The 21,363-nt window shown below is 43.6% G+C and overlaps 1 protein-coding gene across 2 annotated transcripts in view; it reads left to right on the forward strand.

Moving 5' to 3' along the window:
• Nucleotides 1-5,701: 5,701 nt before the first annotated feature.
• The window catches only part of MTTP (microsomal triglyceride transfer protein), a 36,766-nt gene continuing 21,104 nt past the window's right edge, over nt 5,702-21,363 (forward strand). The window contains exons 1-5 of one of the 2 annotated variants that reach the window (XM_079990390.1): nt 5,702-5,846; nt 16,012-16,199; nt 18,044-18,187; nt 20,132-20,239; nt 21,004-21,120. In XM_079990390.1, the coding sequence (XP_079846516.1) occupies nt 5,786-5,846; nt 16,012-16,199; nt 18,044-18,187; nt 20,132-20,239; nt 21,004-21,120 (618 nt within the window). In that variant the 5' untranslated portion in view covers nt 5,702-5,785. Of the gene's footprint in view, nt 5,847-16,011; nt 16,200-18,043; nt 18,188-19,477; nt 19,526-20,131; nt 20,240-21,003; nt 21,121-21,363 lie in introns of those variants that run through there. The other variant, XM_079990391.1, reaches the window with a different exon arrangement.

Genomic DNA, 21,363 nt, shown 5'->3' on the forward strand with positions numbered 1-21,363 from the left:
CGCGACCACGGGCGGGGCTCAGGGAAGGAAGCTCCGCCCCTGGCGGACGGGCGGGCGAGCGACTAGCGCGATGTTTTGGGGTCCTAAGGTTGACGCGCCGACGTGTTGCGGCTTGTACTTTAGCTGACCTCGTCGCTGCCTGCGTGTGTCCGGCTTTACCAACCTATACGAAAGTTAACTCGGCAGTGTTGGGAACACGCTCTCTCTCTCTCTCTCTCTCTCTCTCTCTCTCTCTCGAAAAAGAGAGAGTAGGTGTTTCTCAAACTTGGGTCCCCAACTGCTGTTTGACTACAATTCCCATCATTCCTAGCTAGCAGGACCAGTGGTCAGGCATGATGGGAGTTGTAGTCCAGCAACAGCTGAGGACTTAAGTTTGAGAAACACCGTGAAAGAGAACCTCCATGTTCAGAGGCAGTGTTTATCTGGACAGTTGCTGTGGGGGTGGGGAGAGTAGTAGGTCAGTCTTACTTAATGTTATGTACTGAGTTGAATAGGATCCAAAAGGCAGCAGTCTGATTGGCCCTAGAACAATTGGATTCAGAATGCAGCAGTCTGATTGGTCCTAGGACAATAGGGTCCAGAATGCAGCAGTCTTCTACAGCAACAGGAGCCACCCAATCCAGCTCCAGGTGGAAGTGAATCCGCAACCTGATTGGCCTACAGGTGAATCCTGGAATTAGCCAATCATGTGGGGCCCATTGTGTAAATAATGTGTATAAAGCAGACATTCTAGGGGAACTTCCATTCCTCCTCACCACTATGAGCTGAATAAAGAGCATGAAATCCACACTCGACTCCGAGTATATTTCACTTGAGTACTTATTGGGAACATGTGGGTGAACGTTGGGAAATAGTGGTCGAGTGGCTCTCTGCTTGCACAGCTGTCAACTTTCCCCTTTATTGAAGGATGCATTGCAGGGGGCGGGTTGGACTAGATGACCCTTGGGTCTCTTAAGATTCAATGATATGGGAGGTGTGTGTAGAAACCATCTACTGTGTCAAGTCAGTCCAATAGCATGAACACATTGGGAGCCATTCTCTTGCATAAAGATAGATAGTTGTGAGAGTAGCAGATGGATGGATTTCCTTTATTACATTTTTATCTCATTGTTCCGCCAAGGACCTCAACTGTCGTTTTATCCTTTCAACAATCCTGTGAAGTAGTTATCTGAGAGATGGTGATTGTTCCAGTGTAACCCAGTGAGCTTCTTGTCATGCCTAAGTGGTGATTGTGAACCTAGATCTCCCTGAACTAAATTCAGCACTCTAGCCATTAAACTTCTGGCTCTCAAAACTTCTTAAAGCTGCAAACCTGACTTTCCCCTACACCTGAATAGAACCAGATTTAAACCAGCACTGCATACCACATTGTAACAACTCATTCAGAACCAACCCATTTTTATGTGTTACATGGTGAAAGTAAGCATGGGAAAGAAGGAAGTTAAAGAGTTATTTCATATCAGCTTTATGAATCGTAAAAAAATGTGATCTTGTGCATCATTATGTGTGTCTTTAAATTCATGTGGTGGCACAGCAGATTTAGGACCACAGTGCATGATGTGTAGCCTGCTTGATTTCAAAAGTCCACGCTGGCCAGTGAATCTGCAGCTTTATTGTCTGATTAGATAGAAAGTGTGTTATGCAAGTCTTGTCTTTCCCAATCAAATATTTTCTGGGAAGAATACTAAAGTTACTGTATCACAGCAGAAGCAGGCAATATAAAATGAAGCTGTGTGTTATGTGTAGTGCATGTTAAAGACATATTCACCTAGCTCTTGAAATAAAGCAAATGAAGCCAGTAAGCGTATTTATATATCGTAGCCATAATATATATTTCATATCAATAAGAACATATGAACATTTATCTTGTTTCAGCTTGATATGCTCATTCATTCCTGGAATATGAATGGTTTTAGATTTAGGACAGTATAGTTTTTGTTCTGAGTTTCAGTTTTTACAATTATTAGTGTGAATAGATCATCATTCAATAATCAAGGCATGTTTTCAAAATAACATAATATAAATTAATGCACATTTTATGCTTTTTAAAGTGAAATCCTAAGCATGTCTACTCAGAAGCATATTGTGATGGCCATTAGCTATAAATTTCCAGGTAAATCAGTATAGAACTACATCATTAATAATGGTCTTTGGGAATTTGATATAGCATTGTAAAGAGATTAATCTTGTATCATTTATTTAATTATTGTTTCCTCACATTTTGAATAAAGTACTAGTGCCTCAGAGTCATTTATTTGAATTAGAATTGCCAATCATAAAGTACTGTGAGAACATTCCTATTGCTGCAGTCAAAGAGTTACATAAATGTATGGTAATTTCCATTCTATACAAACCATTTCTGCTTGGCTGAAAAACAGTTAATTTGGAATGACAATATAGAAATGACAAATATGCAAGTGACATTTGCCCCACTAACCGCTTACTTTGTCTTCTGTGAGGAGTAGAATGAGAATGTTTTATTGAAGTCAGCATGGTCAAAGGAAGCACAATTAGTTTTATTAGGTGATAATGGTAGTATATTTATTGCTTGGACTCTGGAAGTTTATGACAGTGGTTGTACTTTAACCCTAGAGCACTGGCCACCACGACTTAACTGAAGTGTACCAGAAGAGACCATCATGCAGCCTTTGTTGAAATCAAGGGTAATAACTGCAATTACTTGATTGTATAGCAAGTTCATCCTGAAACTATGAATGCAGTTGTTCTCTAGAAGCTCTTCTACAGAGTAATGTGGTCACTTCTGATTTTCTTTTCATTGGAATTCTATGGAGCTGCCTTATCCTCAAGATCAAACTCCATGGTTCACTATATACCATATTATTTCCAGGATCAGATGCAGTATACCTCGGAATAAAGGGAAACAACAGTTGTCCTCACCTTCTGCTCTCCATAGACATCTGGTTAGCTGCTTGCCAGATCAGATGTTGGACTTGACGGGTCTCCATTCTGATCCATCAGGGCTTTTATTATGTTCTTATATTCCAGAGATGTTACCATGATTCACATGGTGTGAATGGAAGGTGGCTTGTATATTACAAGGTTTCTGAGCACCTATAGATCAGCTTTCCAGTTGCCCCACTTTTCTTCTCATAATGATTGTCTCTCAAGGACATATAGATTATATTCTCAAGAAGAATACTGCCCGTGATCTGTGTCCTCTTTCCAAAGCCACATTCAGGCAGCAGCTGTGGAACCTGATGACTTTTGAACAATGGCAGTCAAAAGAGTAATGCGCTGATCACTCACAGAATCCTATTCCAATTTCACCCAACTGCCAACATGCGTGTGAGCATTTGTGTGCATTTCTGAAATATTACCTCTGTAATAGAGGAGGAACAGATACTTTCTGGTGAATATGTCATTATTCCTTACCTTATAGAGATTTTAAACATGAACTAAGTGTTGAGATACAAGTTAAGCTAGCATGGCAGAGAAGCACACAATTTCCCCCTTTTACAAAGGTGTCCCCCTCCTCCAGTTTCCATTGGGGCTGCAGCATGCTAGAAGGGGAGGCTTAATCCTCTCCCCTACAGCTACCATCCTGTCAGAGGAAGAGTTTTCCTTATTTTCCCCATGTAACCCAGCTGTTAGGGTCATGAGTGTTTTGGTTCTGCAGTTTCTCCACACATCTTGCACACCATAAATGAACGAATCAGTCAAAACGGAAATAATAATCCTGGCCAGCCTTTACAGAGGAGTTGTAAGAATTTACAGAATTATCCATGTGAAGGATGATTTTACACATCAATGGCCGAGACTGTAGGATGTTTTATCATCAGATGGTGAGAGGGCATGGAGGAGGGGTTCTGTTCAACAACAAAAGCAAAATTCCCACATAGCATGTTTGAAGTAGCTCTTTGGGTCCCAGCTTAAATGTCATTAGCATTACCTAGCGAGCATGCCCTCACCTGACCCTAATTTGATTTTCAATATTGCCGGTATTAATTAAAAACAGTTATTCAGAAAAGCAGACTTTCACTGAATTGGAAATAAGGATTGATGTGAGAAAAATGTGTGCAATTTTTGCCAGTGGTGGCAATGAAATATGTGGGGAGGATGACACAGGAAGTGCAAAATAGGTTATGAAGCGAAACAATCTGCCAGACAGGGGTGGTCAGTAGGGTGGCACCGTGGAGCTGGCCTCCTAGCAGCAGTGTTACTCCCACTTCCCAGGATGTTGTGGTGAGGATGGAGCAGTACAGGTGCACTGGCAGAGACAAACTGGTCCTTCCACTCATGCACCTGAGCTGCCTCCACCTCATCACTGCTCTGCTTGTCCCAGGAAGGAACAATAATGCTGCTGTCAGGCGGCCACCCCTGCTGTTCTGTATTGCTCAAGTTATTTGGGAAATGAGGCCATGCAATGCAGAGGGCTTTCTGGTCCATTACAAAGAACCCTAAGAGGAAGAACAGATGCCTTGAAGTTGCCTTTTGATAGTCAGCACCTGGACAACAGACTGAGCAAGGCACACAGGCCACCTGGTCACAATCTTTCCCAATGTGGACTGATGTATTCTATTTCTATTAGGGTTGCCATGTGTCCTTTTTTTCCAGGACACGTCCTCTTTTTCACGGGTAAAATTTCTGTCCGGGTAGTTTTTTTAAAATTTTCCAAAATGTCTCTGGCTAAACAGTGGTACCTCGGGTTAAGAACTCGTTCTGGAGGTCCGTTCTTAACCTGAAGCACCACTTTAGCTTATGGGGTCTCCCGCTGCCGCCGTGCCGCTGGTGCGCGATCTCCATTCTCTCCTGAAGCAAAGTTCTTAACCTGAGGTACTATTTCTGGGTTAGCGGAGTCTGTAACCTGAAGCGTCTGTAACCTGAAGTATCCGAGGTACCACTGTACTTTCTGGATGAGACATAACTGGTGGTTGAAGACTTGCTTTCCTCTTTTCTTCTCCTGTCCCCCTCAGCAATACATCACAGCTTCGATAGCCTACATATAGTAGGGGTATTTAAAATGAGAGTCGTCATGGCGTCCTCTTTTTTGTTCCTCAAAATATAGCAACCCTAAAATTAAAATCATTATTTCTAAATTTGCAATTTCTATATGAATTGGCATTTACACACTTCTTTGGTCCTTTTTAATGGTAAATTTCCTGTCTCTTTTTGTTGTTGTTTAGTCATTTAGTCATGTCCGACCCTTCGTGACCCCATGGACCAGAGCACGCCAGGCACTCCTATCTTCCACTGCCTCCCACAGTTTGGTCAAATTCATGTTAGTAGCTTTGAGAACACTGTCCAACCATCTCGTCCTCTGTCCTCTGTCGTCCCCTTCTCCCCTTGTGCCTTCAATCTTTCCCAACATCAGGGTCTTTTCCAGGGAGTCTTTTTGGCAAAGTGTAAATGGTCTAGACAAAGAAGAAATCAGTATGGTACTTTCCCCCAGAAAGTGCTTGTCTATCCTTGACTTCCTATCGTGCAGCCTACAGGCTTTGCATTGACTAAATTTACAAGGAGATGAACTAAGTCATATATGAGCTACATGCCAGCATGTATTTTAGTAAAGAACACACACCTGAGGAGAACAATGAAACGTCAGAATGCCACCAGTTACCTCAGTTCTTAATAATTAACTGGAAAGGCCTTCAATGAACTTAGTACCCAAGTGTGGAGTTTGGAATCTGACCCTTACTACATCTAGATAAACATTATTGTGACAGATTCTGAAGCCCTCTTTTCAGGCTTCACTCCAATCGGAGCAGTTCACTTCTCCATAGCCTTGAAATATTTCACAGTATAACAGCTGTTAGACAGGGCAAGCATGATTCTTCTTACTGTGCTTTTCCCGTGCATCATTTCCACCTACTCAGCATCTGTGAAAGGTAAGTTACTTATTTAGATAATATTTTGTTATTTCCTTTGGTAATTTTGATGAAAAAGGGGGCAGTAAAGGGTGCTAATCTGAGACTTTTTGTTTTTAGATCATATTAAATTTGCAATACGCTTAGATCACCCAACTATGGCTGGTGAGCCATGTCAAGAGCAGCTTTTCTGTAGTTTGAAAAAGAAAGTGCCAAAGGCATTTATATTATCAGTGTATTTGTCCCTCTCCGGTGGAGTCTGGATCTGGGCTTCAATTCTGTAGCCATTAACAGGGATCTATATGGAAATGGTGTTAGGAAAGTGGCGCTGCCATTGTAACCCCACTAACCTGAGAGTAAACCTGACTGAATGCACTATGAATCCCTACTGAATAGACACGGTTAGGATTGCAATGTGCTTTTATTAATTTAGTCTGCAATGTTATACCCACTTACTTGTTAGGAGTGAGTCCCATTGAACCCAATGGAGTTTATTTCTGAATGTATAGGAATGTATTGTTCACCACAGTTCTTGAATAACTGTGTATAATAGTTATTATAGTAATAGAAATAATAATTATTAGCTGAATAAATATTTAACACCCCTCCAAAAAGCCAGTATAAAATTAAGTTGTTACATATCTTCGTAAAAATAGTCTTCTTACAAAGATTGGAGATAATACTCTGACACTCGACCAGATGTTGCTTTTTATGACTTCCAAAAGATTATTATTATGCTCATGATTATGAATTCGTTTGAATCACTTTATGGGATTCATATCAAGAGTGCTCACCATGTTTGTATTGTCAATCTGCCTTTGAATAACATTTAAGAAAAGAAGACTCCAGTCCATTTGGGCTTTGAATCTGGCAGAGTTCTGAGGATGGAATATTCAAAATTCACCTCTAATTGTATACTATAACAAACCCCACCTGTCTTCTTCAGCTCTTCCATGCTGCTGAAAATCCTGAAGCATCCTTTCATAACAGTGATGTGTAGGTAGTCTGCTGGCCCTTGCAAATGGCAGGCTAAATTGATGGGAGTGCACTCAGGATGACAGCTATGTGATATGACACCTTTCTGTGACGTAGAGGAGGATGAAACTCCACTTTTCCAATGTCTAGGTAAACTCTAGGTCCATAAGTGAAATGTAAAAGTGGCTTGCTACCTTCTTACACATGAGGTCAGTCAGGCCATCCGTCTACATAAATACAATGTGCACAGCTACATAGCACAAGGACCAGAGTAAGAACTTCTAGGACTAAAGGTAGGAGCTTTTACAGCCAGAATGTCCCCTAGACTTTGAGACTAGAGATCAGAAGATGAGTTGCAATCAGTCCTCAAAGAGGATTAGGAAGATATGCTGACTAGGTTCAATTCTCAGGACAAAATGGCTTTCGGTTTTTCATGAATGGTCGTTTAGTACAGAACGTTTAACGATAAAAGATGGGAGGAAAGATAATTAATTTTGATACTTTGTGTGATGATTTTTCTAGTCATCATTTTGGTTCCAGGAATTCTCAAAGGCCCATGGGATCTCTTCTGAAACCATTTGGTGGATCCCTTAGCCCATGGGCACCTGTGTCATGACCTGATCCTGCCCCTATTCGTACAGTTTCTGTAGTGTAGTGTCCCTGTCTAGCCTTCTGCTATCTTTCTCGGTTCACCACTGGGATTCGCAGTCCTAGACCCTTTCTACATTCTTACTTTTGCCTCCCTTTCTCCCCTGAGATAAAGCTCTCCTTATTCCCCCCTCCTCCTTTCTGCTTGTCTTTCTCAGTCCGTTCTCTTCATTCTCCTTGTTTCCTTCTAGACCCCCTAGGCTCCCACTCCAGCTGCCTGGGGCCTTGTTTTGCAGTGTCTGCAGCCTCTGTTTTATGAGACTTCTTCCTCCCCATTTCTAAGCCTGTCTGGTCAGCTTCTGGTCAGCCAAGCAGATACTGTCACACTGTTGACTCTCAACACTTTGCTTTTACAAGGCTGCTTTCCGCTTGCTGCACAGAGAGAAGGTTGTTCACCCTGTTCTACATGGGGTCGCACTGCTTGAAGGCTGACATTCACAAATCTTAGGGTGCTTATTGACCCAACGTTGTCATTAGAAGTTCACATGACCTCTGTGGCTCAAAGTGTCTTTTATCAGCTTTGGCTGATAAAGGTCACTAGCTATGACCATAGCTATGAGATAGCTTGGCCAGAATTACCCATGCTCTGGGAACCTCTCTTCTAGACTCTTGCAATATCACCCCCAATCTCCACAACAGTGCAATATTCCCGAGAGATCCAGGCTCTTATCTGGGGTCTGTGTTTCATTTTGGACAATGAGGCATAACAGAGACTGTGGTGTCTTTTAGGACTGGGTGATTTATCGATATATTGTCCAAAAGCAGTTTGAAGTCCATATTGTGATATCGGTTTCATAGTTTTTGACCTGGCAATATATTGCAAATCATGATGTGTGTTAGGGCTGGGCAATATATTTTCCAAAACCAGTTTCAAGTCCATATCATGATTTCGGTTTCATAATTTTTGACCTGGCAATATATTGTGAATCATGGTGTGTGTGTTGGGGGAGGGATTGCTATGCAAAAATCACAATGTGGGAAAACCGTGAAGCCAGTCAATGCCTCAACATAACTCCATCGTTATTTCAGACATTGTGTGATATATTGGTATATCGTGGTGTTTAGCTGGTGATATATTGCCCAGATATTGCCCAGCCGTAGTGTCTTTATGATATATGGTTTATTTACATGTATGCACAACCTGAGCCTAGGATAGGGGGGTGCACAGCATTGCATTCCAAAAGGGTCTTGCTTCTATCATAGGCACAGTCCTGGGTTCAAACAGGCATGAGACATCCTGCCTGTTGCCCCACAGCTTGCCTTGCTTTCCCACTCACATAACTCCTAACTTTTCAGTAGGCAGCTGCCTAGATTGCATTGCTGCTTACTGATTCATAAACCTTTTCCCTTAGAGCACACCAGGCATACAATACAGCAATCCTGAAATTGTACTACTTTCCTTTGTTCTTCTACCGAACCTTAAGCTCAGGGAGGGACTTCACCCATCTTTCCGGCTGGCACAGAATCAGCTTTGTTAAGCACCCATCTCATAGAATCATAGAATCATAGAGTTGGAAGAAACCACAAGGGCCATCGAGTCCAACCCCCTGCCAAGCAGGAAACACCATCAGAACACTCCTGACATATGGTTGTCAAGCCTCTGCTTAAAGACCTCCAAAGAAGGAGACTCCACCACACTCCTAGGCAGCAAATTCCACTGTCGAACAGCTCTTACTGTCAGGAAGTTCTTCCTAATGTTTAGGTGGAATCTTCTTTCTTGTAGTTTGGAACCATTGCTCCGTGTCCGCTTCTCTGGAGCAGCAGAAAACAACCTTTCTCCCTCCTCTATGTGACATCCTTTTATATATTTGAACATGGCTATCTCCATGCACCCTTTGTTTGCTTAACCATTATCAGGCTGGCCTGGACATGGGAAGCTGAGCCCAGCTATTAAGGGTCTGGCTTCCAGTTTAGCTCTCTAAGCATTGATTAAATTCTAGCACTTACTAAATCCAGTCAGCCAGAAACTCTAGCTCTCAAAAACCCCATAACAGTGATATACACAGGGCTCCCTATGTTTAACAGACTTTATGAAAACAGGCTTCTCTCATGAATAGTGAGCAGTGGAAAGAACTGAAAAGGTCATGGTTGTGCATTGCTGCTTCTCTATTTCACATTAAGTACCAAAAATAACCAGCTTTCTTTAAATATTTCTGACGTATAACAGGGTTTAACGTATCTCTTCCTCTAAGAAAAGATTCTGTCAGTTGCTGCCACAAGGCTCCCCCATAAGCATGTTTATTTAGAAGCAAATCCCGAGTTGAAGAGACAGAAAGTACTGTGCACAAGCTTTATATAGTTTACACAAACTTTATGTAGTTAAGTGTATTTATAAAAAGGTCCCATTGGAGCAATGTGTGAGACAGCGCATACTCCCGTGTATAATCAACCAAGGACTGGAGTGGTTTGGTAACACTTCTTTCATTTAAAAAATGAATGTTGTGCTGATGGCCAAGACAGTGGTCCTCATCTGCTTTACGTAATGCCTCATCATGTTCTTTGTTTCTCTTGCTTCAACCACGAACAGAGCTCAAGCACCTATTCCTGCCAGGCAAAAGCACTCAAAAATAGTGCAAAGCAGGAAAATAAGGGACAATGTAATCTCTCATACCTGCATGCTGTTTCTGTGGACAGCTATAATACTGCTCAAGTATGGTGGATTTAGGTGGTGTCATAGGCGCTTCCCTGCAACAAGCCCCATCGGGCATTCTGGCAGCCTGCTGCAGGTGTGGGAAAGCACAGCAAGGCTTGCTGCAGCGAGGCCAGGACACTCAAAGTTGGGGGGGGGAGGGGCGCTTAGTAGTATCCCAATTTGGGGAAGGGAGCCTAAGGTCCCCTCAGCCATAGGGAGTTGGCACCTATGGGTGGTGTGGTCAGATGAGGGCTGCCATCTTTCCGCCATCTTAAACCTTTCCTCATCCTTCACAAAATTCCATGCTTAAAAAGATCCCTGAATTGCAACAAGTGACGCTGGAGCCCATCAGAAGGGATTTTTCTTTCTGTTTTTCTGAATCCCACTACAGTGGTACCTCGGGTTACAGACGCTTCAGGTTACATACGCTTCAGGTTACAGACTCCGCTAACCCAGAAATAGTACCTCAGGTTAAGAACTTTGCTTCAGGATGAGAACAGAAATCGTGTGGCGGTGGCACGGCAGCAGCAGCAGGCCTCATTAGCTAAAGAGCCAGTGTGGTGTAGTGGTTAAGAGTGGTAGACTCGTAATCTGGGGAACCGGGTTCGCGTCCCCGCTCCTCCACATGCAGCTGCTGGGTGACCTTGGGCTAGTCACACTTCTTTGAAGTCTCTCAGCCCCACTCACCTCACAGAGTGTTTGTTGTGAAGGGAGGAAGGGAAAGGAGAATGTTAGCCGCTTTGAGACTCCTTAGGGTAGTGATAAAGCGGGATATCAAATCCAAACTCTTCTTCTTCTTCTTCTTAAAGAGGTACCTCAGGTTAAGAACAGTTTCAGGTTAAGAATGGACCTCCAGAACAAATTAAGTTCTTAACCCAAGGTACCACTGTAGTCCCTTTCAGCCTGAAAGGTTCTATGCTTAGGCAGGAATAACCAGCTGTACCAGTGTAAGGTGGGGGACACTTGGCTTACCAGCAATACATGATTAAAAGGATCTAGGAGGCTTAGTAGATCACAACATGAGTCAACAATGTGATGCTGCAGCAAAAAAAAGCTAATGCTATTCCAGGCTGCACAAGGGACGCAGGTGGCGCTGTGGGTTAAAGCCTCAGCGCCTAGGGCTTGCCGATCGAATGGTCGGCGGTTCGAATCCCTGCGGCGGGGTGCGCTCCCGCTGCTCGGTCCCAGCGCCTGCCAACCTAGCAGTTCGAAAGCACCTCCGGGTGCAAGTAGATAAATAGGGACCGCTTACCAGCAGGAAGGTAAACGGCGTTTCCGTGTGCAGCTCTGGCTCGCCAGAGCAGCGATGTCACGCTGGCCACGTGACCCGGAAGTGTCTCCGGACAGCGCTGGCCCCTGGCCTCTTAAGTGAGATGGGCGCACAACCCCAGAGTCTGTCAAGACTGGCCCGTACGGGCAGGGGTACCTTTACCTTTTATTCCAGGCTGCATCAACAGAAGTCTAGTCTCTAGATCAAGTTCCACTCTATTCTGCCTCTATCCACACCTGGGATACTGTGTCCAGTTCTAGGTGCCACAATTTAAGAAGGATACTGACAAAGCTGGAACGTGTGCAAGAAGATAGTGACCAAGATGATAAAGGGTCTGGAAAGCAAGCCTTATGAGGAACTGTTGAGGGAGCTTAGTATGTTTAGCCTGGAAAAGAAGAGATTGAGAGGAGATATGGGAGCCATCTGAAGGGCTGTCACATGGAAGATGGAGCAAGGTTTTTTCTCCCACTCTGGAGGGTAGGACATGAACCAGTGGCTTCAAGTTACGAAAAAGGAGATTCCAACTAAACATTTGTAAAAACTTTCTGACCGTAAGAGCTGTTCGACAGTGGAACAGACTCCTTGGGGAGGCTTTGCACTCTCCCTCCTTGGAGGTTTGTAAGCTGAGGTTGGATGGCCGTCTGTCATGGATGCTTTCGTTGAGTAGCAAACTAGTCATTCCCAAACAACTATGATGACTCAGAATGCATTGCCTGCATCCCTTAAGAACAAAACAAGCTGTCTTTTACTGAAGCCAAGCCACTGGTCCATCTAGCTCAATGTTTCCTACACCAGGAATGGTCAACCTTTTCAGACCCAGGACTCACTTTTAAGCCAAACATGCATTTGGAGACCCAGTTCTTCATCTTTTAGTTGCATCTATTTACATGCTGACCTGTTACGACCCACCTTCCCAGGTGTTGAACCTGGGAACTTCTGTATGCAAAGCAAGCTCTCTGCCAGTGAGCTACAACCCTTCCCAGGGCCGGATTTAGGTTTGACGAGGCCCTAAGCTACTGAAGGTAATGGGGCCCTTTATATGTCGAGCTGCCCTTTGTCAACAACAAATTGTCACTGTTTTTTGTATTGAATATTTGCTATATGGTAATTTATGGGCCTAATAGGTATCTAAAGCCATTTGCACATAACAAATAGGAGCCTACACAACACAAAACATTGTTGCTGTATGCAGGTTTTATTTTATTTGCTTTTTATCTTATATTTTGGAGATGTACATCCAGGTGGTTTTTTCCTTTAAATTTTTTTGGGGGCCCCAAGAGAGTGGGGCCCTAAGCTATAGTTTATTTAGCTTATACATAAATCTGGCACTGGCCCTTCCCTTTGTCCACATTAGCTGTCTCTTTGCTCTGCTGCAATCTTCAGGTAGAAGCAGTTGCACTGAACTCAGGTCACAGAGAGCAACCTCTTCCTGTGTGTTGCCTAGGCAACCAGACAAAGCAAGATGCTAGCTTTCACATAACTCTGTCCTTAACACCCAGTGTGCTCAGGCAAGCACTCTCTTCTTTTTTGCTGAAAAGAACCAGACAGATAGCGATGACTTCTTTAAACAAAGAATAATTAGGTTTGATAAATTCTACACAGGTGGCGCTGTGGGTTAAACCACAGAGCCTAGGGCTTGCCGATCAGAAGGTCGGCGGTTCGAATCCCCGCAACGGGGTGAGCTCCTGTTGCTCGGTCCCTGCTCCTGTCAACCTAGCAGTTCAAAAACACATCAAAGTGCAAGTAGATAAATAGGTACCGCTCTGGCAGGAAGGTAAACAGCATTTCCATGTGCTGCTCTGGTTCGCCAGAAGCAGCTTAGTCATGCTGGCCACATGACCCGGAAGCTGTACACCGGCTCCCTCGGCCAATAAAGCGAGATGAGCACCTCAACCCCAGAGTTGTCCACGACTGGACCTAATGGTCAGGGGTCCCCTTACCTTTACTTGAGTAGAAACACTGGCCTCCCCAATCCTCACATACAGGCAAACCATGCTTTTGCTGGGTTAATTTTCTTGCACATTGAGGTTGCTTGTTTGCCCCCTCCCTTGAGTTCTGAGAAGGGCTTTGAAATATTCCTGCTACCCCTACACCCAAGGAATCAAGGGCACCAGGCAAATTTTGCCCAGTTCCAAGTCTTCTTAGGGTGGGATCACAATGTCTATATCCTGAATCACTTGCCCCATAAGCTAGAAAAGTACAGTGGTACCTCGGGTTACATACACTTCAGGATACATATGCTTCAGGTTACAGACTCTGCTAACCCAGAAATAGTGCTTCAGGTTAAGAACTTTGCTTCAGGATGAGAACAGAAATTGTGCTCTGGCGGTGCGGCAGCAGTGGGAGGCCCCATTAGCTAAAGTGGTGCTTCAGGTTAAGAACAGTTTCAGGTAAAGAACGGACCTCCGGAACGAATTAAGTACTTAACCCGATGTACCACTGTATCAGCTACTACAACAATCAAACAAACACATATTCTTGGTAACCTCCTAAGAAATCTTCCAGTAGGAGGCCTTAGGAGGTTACCAGGAAGATGGCAATCTGAATAATCTGATGGTTAGTGTCAGAACTGGGCCAAGATTAACCTTTCTTTTTATTTAGTATTTACATTAATTAAATTTGTATAGCACCCTTCATCTGGTTCACACATAAAAATACAAGATAATACAAAACAAAACAAAATACAAAACCATAATAAAATTAAGAACCCCACCCCCAACCAATAAACCTCCCTCCAAACCCCCATATTTCTTCAGGATATCCGGTTTCATCTGCTTGGAAATATTTTGGCTTGATTCCATCAGATTATAAATATGCATTGCTCGCTACACGTTAATATTATTTTCTAATAACGCTGCTTTTTTGATTCACTGAGCTTACAGCAAATTATGAGTTGTTACCAAGCAATGCATTTTAATCGTATTTTCTAATAAATAGCTTGCTGCTCTTTTTATCTTTTTAGGAAAAAACCCTAAATTTACAAGGGCCAGTGCAAGCTTACGATCTAACCCAAGCCAGCTAGTGGTTAGTACATGTTGTGCATGCCGAGAGTACTAATATAAGGCACAGGCCCTGACAGCTGTCCCAACTCAGGCAGCATAACTTTGTGCATTATACGACAGTATCATGATTTAATTATAGACAGCCGTAATGGCAGACACTAGGGTTGCAAGTCAAGCTGTGTATCTACCCACTCCTTCCTGCAAGAACCCAGAGGCACTCTTGACCCTAAGTCAGTATATCAAATACTGTACTAAAGTCCAGGTCTGGCACTATTTAAGGAGATGGGAGCCCAAAGGGCATATGATTGCCCTTCTGCAAATATATCAGAAGGGGGGCAACAAAATCAAAAGGGAAAGCAGCTTAGGTTAAATAAGCTCTTTTGAATGTTAAGAGTTTGACCAAACTGCAGGAGGCAGTGGAAGACAGGAGTGCCTGGCGTGCTCTGGTCCATGGGATCACGAAGAGTCGGACACGACTAAACGACTAAACAACAACAATTGTGCATTAAAACTAGGAACCATTTTGGAAGACCAAATTTCCATGTGTTTCGAGGGAGAACTAGAAGGCAGCACTTCTGAGAGAAAATACTAATATGAAATACTAATCCTAGAATTGCAAACCCTCCAACATTTCTCTGATGAAAATAGGGATGTCCATAATAATAACAACAATAATTTTGCTGTTTATACACCCCCCATCTGATTGGGTTGCCCCAGCCACTCTGAGCGGCTTCCAACATATATAGAAACATAACAAAACATTTAACATTAAACATCTTCCCTATACAGGGCTGCCTTCAGATGGTTCGGGGCTCAGATAACTCCATACCCTCCAACATTTCTCTGATGAAAATAGGGATGTCCTAAGGAAAAGGGGCACATTCTGGGATCAATTCCAAAACTGGGACGGCTTCTGTAAATCCGGGACTCTCCCTAGAAAATAGGGACATTTGGAGGGTCTGGAATTGTAGAATTGGAAAGGACCCTGAAGACCAACTAGTCCAATCCCCTGCCATGCAGGGATATGCAGCTGCCTTGTACGGGGATCGAACTTGCAACCTTGGCAATATCAGCATCACACTCAAACCAACTAAGGTTGCCTGGCTGGCAAACCAGAGAGTCTGTCTGACTTTCAAGTTTTCTGCTGCGCTGGGAGAAGAAGCCAATGTGGTGGTGTCAGTAATAAGAGAGGCTGCTGATACAGTGACTCATGCTGGGCCCTGCTGGCCAGTCAACAGCTGTGTGCTTGTACATTGCTGCCTCAGCTCCCCCTACCCCCTGCCCCCTGCGCCCCATGGCCATCTCTTAAAGTCTTCTGCTGTAAAGGTGGCTGGGGGCTTCCCCACCCAGCAGCCGAAGACTACCTCCCACTCCACCTTTAGCGGGGGACTTGGAAGGTAAAATGTTCTCCAAGTTGCCAGACTAATAATAAGGGAGTGTTTTTGAGCACTCCAAGAGTGTTGTGTCTTCATCTAGCACTCTGGGCTTAGGGACAGGCATGTCTAGGCTTGTGGAGGGCATGACTCAGAGAGAGGCAGGCTGGTGCGTCATCTCTCATTTTTAAGCAAAGCTTTAGGGAGAAGAGCATTAGGCAGGCAGTTTGGATTTATGTTGGTCACTCACTCTGTGCTTTCCACCTTTCTTCCCCCACCCTCACAGGCCACAATACTGGTCCACGAATAAACAATGACAAGTTATATAAGTTCGCCTACTCCACAGATGTGCTTCTGGACAGGGTGAAAGGCTCATCCCTGGAGAGTGCGGGCTACCGAATTTCATGCGGCGTGGATGTCAACTTAGTATGGAGAAATCCTGATAATGATGACGATCAGCTGATTAAAATTGCGGTAGGCAAGCAGTGGACGCAAAAGGACATATTTAATGTGTTTTCTGCCAGTTGGTTTAAGTAAGAAAAGTGAACCCCATGTATAACGTGGGAGGCAGAGTTAAAATTGAGTTAATTTTTTCGCTCGTGTAAACAGTAAATACATGCTGCATTTAAGTAACTTAAGATGCAGTCTTAAGCATTCAGGGTTGCACTGCTAAGTTTACTTAAATGGAAGTATGGCCCAGTATATTCAATAAGTTACTGGTTTCCTCCCCAATCACTTGAAAATCGCTGAGGGTCTTGATGATGGTGTGCTAGCGGCTGCATGCTTTTTAACTGCATTTTATTTCTTCTTTTCTTTCTGATATATTTTATTGTATTGCAGTTGGGATTCCATAGACTGTAGTACAGTAAAATACAACATAAGAGATAAAAGAAGCAATGGAACACAATTAAAAACCAGTTTGAATATTTTAAGCAATAGATGTGCTGTCTCCCATCTTCAACCACAAATAGACAGGCACACCATGGACCGCTGGTGGTCTGTGAATCACAGTTTGGATACCCCGGCTTACGCTTCCAGTAGGCAGAGTCAGGTGGCTGCCATAGACAGGAGATGGTGGGGGTGGAGGTCAGAGAATGATGGCAGGGTATTGGAATTACTGAGAATTACCACCCTTAGTCTGCTGCCCTCAGGTAAAGGGTGCTGTTACACTGCCGGTGTTGAAGAGTCAATTGCCAGGCTGTTTGGCTGGTAGAATTGATGGGGGAGGAAATCCTGTCCTTTGCCTCAGGGGGTAAATTGTCTTCGGCCAGACCCAGATCAACGAGATATACTCCCAGATGAGCACATTTAACTGTGACGCCCTTAACACAAGGTACTCTTGGAATGGAAGTTTGACCTTCCCAGAGATCTTAATGGGAGAATTTCCAGTGCCTGGAATTTCCAGTGCACCAAAGTCAGATGTGGGGCCACTGGACATGATCACACCCTTCCATTCCATGTACAGTATCCACATTCACAGTATAAGATGTGAAATGGCATAAAATCAGGGCGTCTTATTATATGGAAGACCACATGTACACAGCTGTGTGCAGGTATGTCTTTCACATCTTCTGCTGAATGTTCAGAGGCTAAGGTGGGGGCTATGGAAAAATGAAGGCCAGACATGGGGTCACTGGGCACAATGCTATTTTCTCCTCCCTAGAGTGTTTTGTATACCCCTAGAAGGAAGTTATGATCCTGTTTGTATATGGGTCATAACTTAGAAGTACGCTTTGTGTGAATAGGACTCCAGGTTCAGTCCCTAGTATTTCTAATTAAACATATCTCTGGCAATATTAGAACCCAAAAGATATCTGAATAGGCCTTAGTGGGCCTTATCCAACGTTAGTCATACTCCTCATAGATCTATTGAAATTAGTGGATATGACCAACTTGGCTCCGTTCATTTCAGTGTGTTTGCACTGAGTACCAGTTGGATACAATTCAGTGTTAGAAGAACAGCCTGTGGTAACAGTAATATAAATTCCACGTAGTACATTGGATTACCGCAGAATATGCATACTGAAAGCAAATTGGAGTGGGTGAGGTGAAAATCTCAGTAGGTAATCTTCCCCTGTCAGCAGAGGTGCCAAGTTGCCCCCAAGATTGAGGGGGCCAGCCTGCGTTGTGCGTGTGTGACATCAGGCACGCAATGCGCATGCGTTGTTGCATTGTCTGGAGGAGGTTGAGTGCTCTGGATGAGCTGGCCACTGAAGCTGAGCCACGTTCAGCTCTGTGCTCAGCCTCTTCCATCACTGCACCTGCCTGTCAGGTAAGTGTAGGTGTCTTCATTCTGCCTTTCCCATTTGCTTTTTCAGATTACAGATGCAAAACTTGAAAACGTGCATGAGCGTCCAAAAAAGAAAAACATTTTTGAAGGAAAAAATACAGCTGCAGTAATTGGAAAAGAGCACCTGGCAGCTTTAAAAAGGCCTGTAGTTCTGCAGTGGACTCGTGGAAAGGTAAGGAGTGAGTGAGAAGACTTTATTTCACAGTTCCTGTCCATTCCTTGAACATATTTACACATAATCTCTTCACTTCTTGATGTATTGTGTTAGGAAAAGTGTAGGCTCCAAGGCTTATTAGCCAATGCTGTGTCATAACTTGTGATGTTGCTTTAATGATGGAAGAACTGTGAGGGGAGAGACTCCGTCAGGCAAGGCGTCCTTCCACCTGCCTTGCTCTACCCTCTGCTTCTCGATGTGTATTGTATTATTTTATGTACTGTGGCTTGCCGTTGTTTTATTGATTATAGTTTAGATATTATTTATTGTAACTGTTGAGTGGATTTCTGTTTAACTTATGCATATGTTGATATTATTATTTTATAATATTCTAATGATTGTTGCTGTTACTTTTTTGATGTAGGTTGCCTATTTTAAAGTTATGTTTTATTATCACATTTTTGTACTGCATTAGATTGTTATAAGATGTACATTTTTTGTTTCTTCAGCTTGTAAACCGCCTTGAGTATTGTAAGATAGAAAGACGGTATACAAATTAAAAATGATGATAAAAAATGATGATGAAGGTGAATCAAGTGCTATGCAGGTGCAGCAGCAGGTGGAAAGATCACAGGTCAGGGGTGAGATTAGGCAGAGCTTGAGGTGACTCACCTCCAGTGCTTTTTTTTCTAAAAAAAATAATAATGTTTAGGGGTACTCTCATTTTCCTACTTAAATTGAAATACAACCCTTCAATGAGGCCAAACTTAGATTCACAAAATGTTTTGGGGTATGCGTACCCCTGCATCCCCCCAGAAAGAAAACACTGCTCGCCCGCCTCTATACCTGGTTTTAAGCAGCACAGGAAAATAGATTTCTCCCGCTTGTATCACATAGGATATTGCTTCACTAGGTAAAGGTAAAGGGACCCCTGACTGTTAGGTCCAGTCGTGGCCGACTCTGGGGTTGCGGCGCTCATCTCGCTTTATTGGCCAAGGGAGCCGGCGTACAGCTTCCAGGTCATGTGGCCAGGATGACTAAGCCGCTTCTGGCAAACCAGAGCAGCACACGGAAATGCCGTTTACCTTCCCGCCAGAGCAGTACCTATTTATCTACTTGCACTTCAGTGTGCTTTTGAACTGCTAGGCTGGCAGGGAACTCACCCCGTTGCGGGGATTCAAACCGCCGACTTTCTGATCGGCAAGTCCTAGGCTCTGTGGTTTAACCCACAGCGCCAACCGCGTCCCATTGCTTCACTATGATGCCACAAAACACTGCTGTCACAATGGTGTAAATCTTTAGCAGTCGGATGCCCAAAATAGATAACAGACTTTCTTGATGTTATTGTTTTTAGAAGTAGAAAAGCCCTTTTCTTAAGCACTAGCTAAAGGTGCAAAGTCTTGAGTTAAGTTCAGATGTAGGAGGACTGTCTGGCAGGTCGAAGTTCACTGTGTTTTCGACACGTCTCCATGTCATTGATTTGGTTACTGTTCATTTTTGCGTGATGAGGTTAAAGTACAAGATATACGTTATCTTGAAATTCTGCTGGGGTAGTAAGAGAGGGATGACTATAAAACGTGAGAGCATTCTATATCGTTTTCCCAATACTATAGCACTTTTCGCACAACTATTATAAGGGTTTTAAAGGTAAGGACAGTGGATACTGCCTTGCACCAGGTCAGAGTCATCCATCTAGCCCAGAATGTTTACTCTGTCAGCAGCTCTTCAGGGTTCAGACAGAAGTCATTCCATCATCGGATCCTTTTTAGATTGGAGATGCCAAAGATGGTACTTAGGATTTCCTGTACACAAAGTATGTACTGTGAGAAAACCAAGCATTTATTCCTCCATATGTACACAACTGTCTAAAGATTTTTTCATGTCATCAGGCCTGAGTTCTGGAGGACAATTTTCAGGTGAAAAAAATATTCCACATTGTTGTTGTTTTCCCTCTCCATTCAGGTTAAGAACTTCTACTCCTATGAAAATGAACCTGCTGTTATTCAGAATCTCAAGAGAGGCCTGGCTAGCTTGTTTCAGATACAGATGAACTCTGGGACTGTCAATGAGGTACTGCATCATGTTATGCAAGCTGCACAATCTCTCAAATGTTCACTGCTAGTATGAAATATGGGGACGCAGGTGGCACTGTGGGTTAAAGCCTCAGCACCTAGGACTTGCCGATCGAAAGGTCGGCGGTTCGAATCCCTGTGGCGGGGTGCGCTCCCGCTGCTCGGTCCCAGCGCCTGCCAACCTAGCAGTTCGAAAGCACCTCCGGGTGCAAGTAGATAAATAGGGACCGCTTACCAGCGGGAAGGTAAACGGCGTTTCCGTGTGCGGCTCTGGCTCGCCAGAGCAGCGATGTCACGCTGGCCACGTGACCCGGAAGTGTCTCCGGACAGCGCTGGCCCCTGGCCTCTTAAGTGAGATGGGCGCACAACCCCAGAGTCTGTCAAGACTGGCCCATACGGGCAGGGGTACCTTTACCTTTACCTTTAGTATGAAATATATTTGATTTTGCACATAATACAGAAGCAAATGTGTTATTGAATCAAAGAGCTAATCGGAAGGCAGTTAATAACCTCCGCCTAAGGCCCAGTCACATCACCCTCGGAAATGCAACTCAGCAACATGTGAACAAGTGCATGGTTGATGGTTTTAGTTCCTTAATTTTCGTGTGTGTGTGTGAAATTTTAAGACCCATATGGATTTTATTGTATTGGTGTCAATATCATGTCTACATTGGCCCTGACACTCTGGCCCAGAGGCTTTTAGGTATTCCAATGTGATAACCCTTTTGCCATTTTTAATTGATTATTATTTAAATTTTCTAGGTGGATATTTCCGGCAAATGCGATGTTACATACCAGGCTCAGGAAAATGAAATCACTAAAATTAAAGCCTTGAAATCTTGTAAATTAGAACGGACAGGATTTACCAGCCACAGTCAGGTATAGTATGGATAATATCTTCAACACATACTGTAGGCATGTGATGAGTTATGAAACACAAGGAACAGTGATGTTTTAGTTGTGCAGCTGGCCTGGTATTAAGCACTTCCTCGCGAGTCAGACCATGGAGCCATCTTTCCCAATGCTGTGAACAGTCCTCAAATCTTAATCCTGATATAAGAATCGCTTTGGTAATCCCACCAAACTCCAGGCAAACACTTGGCCAACACTTCATCTTTAATT

This window comes from Podarcis cretensis, assembly GCF_951804945.1.
Source record: "Podarcis cretensis genome assembly, chromosome: 9".
Classification (NCBI taxonomy): domain Eukaryota; kingdom Metazoa; phylum Chordata; class Lepidosauria; order Squamata; family Lacertidae; genus Podarcis; species Podarcis cretensis.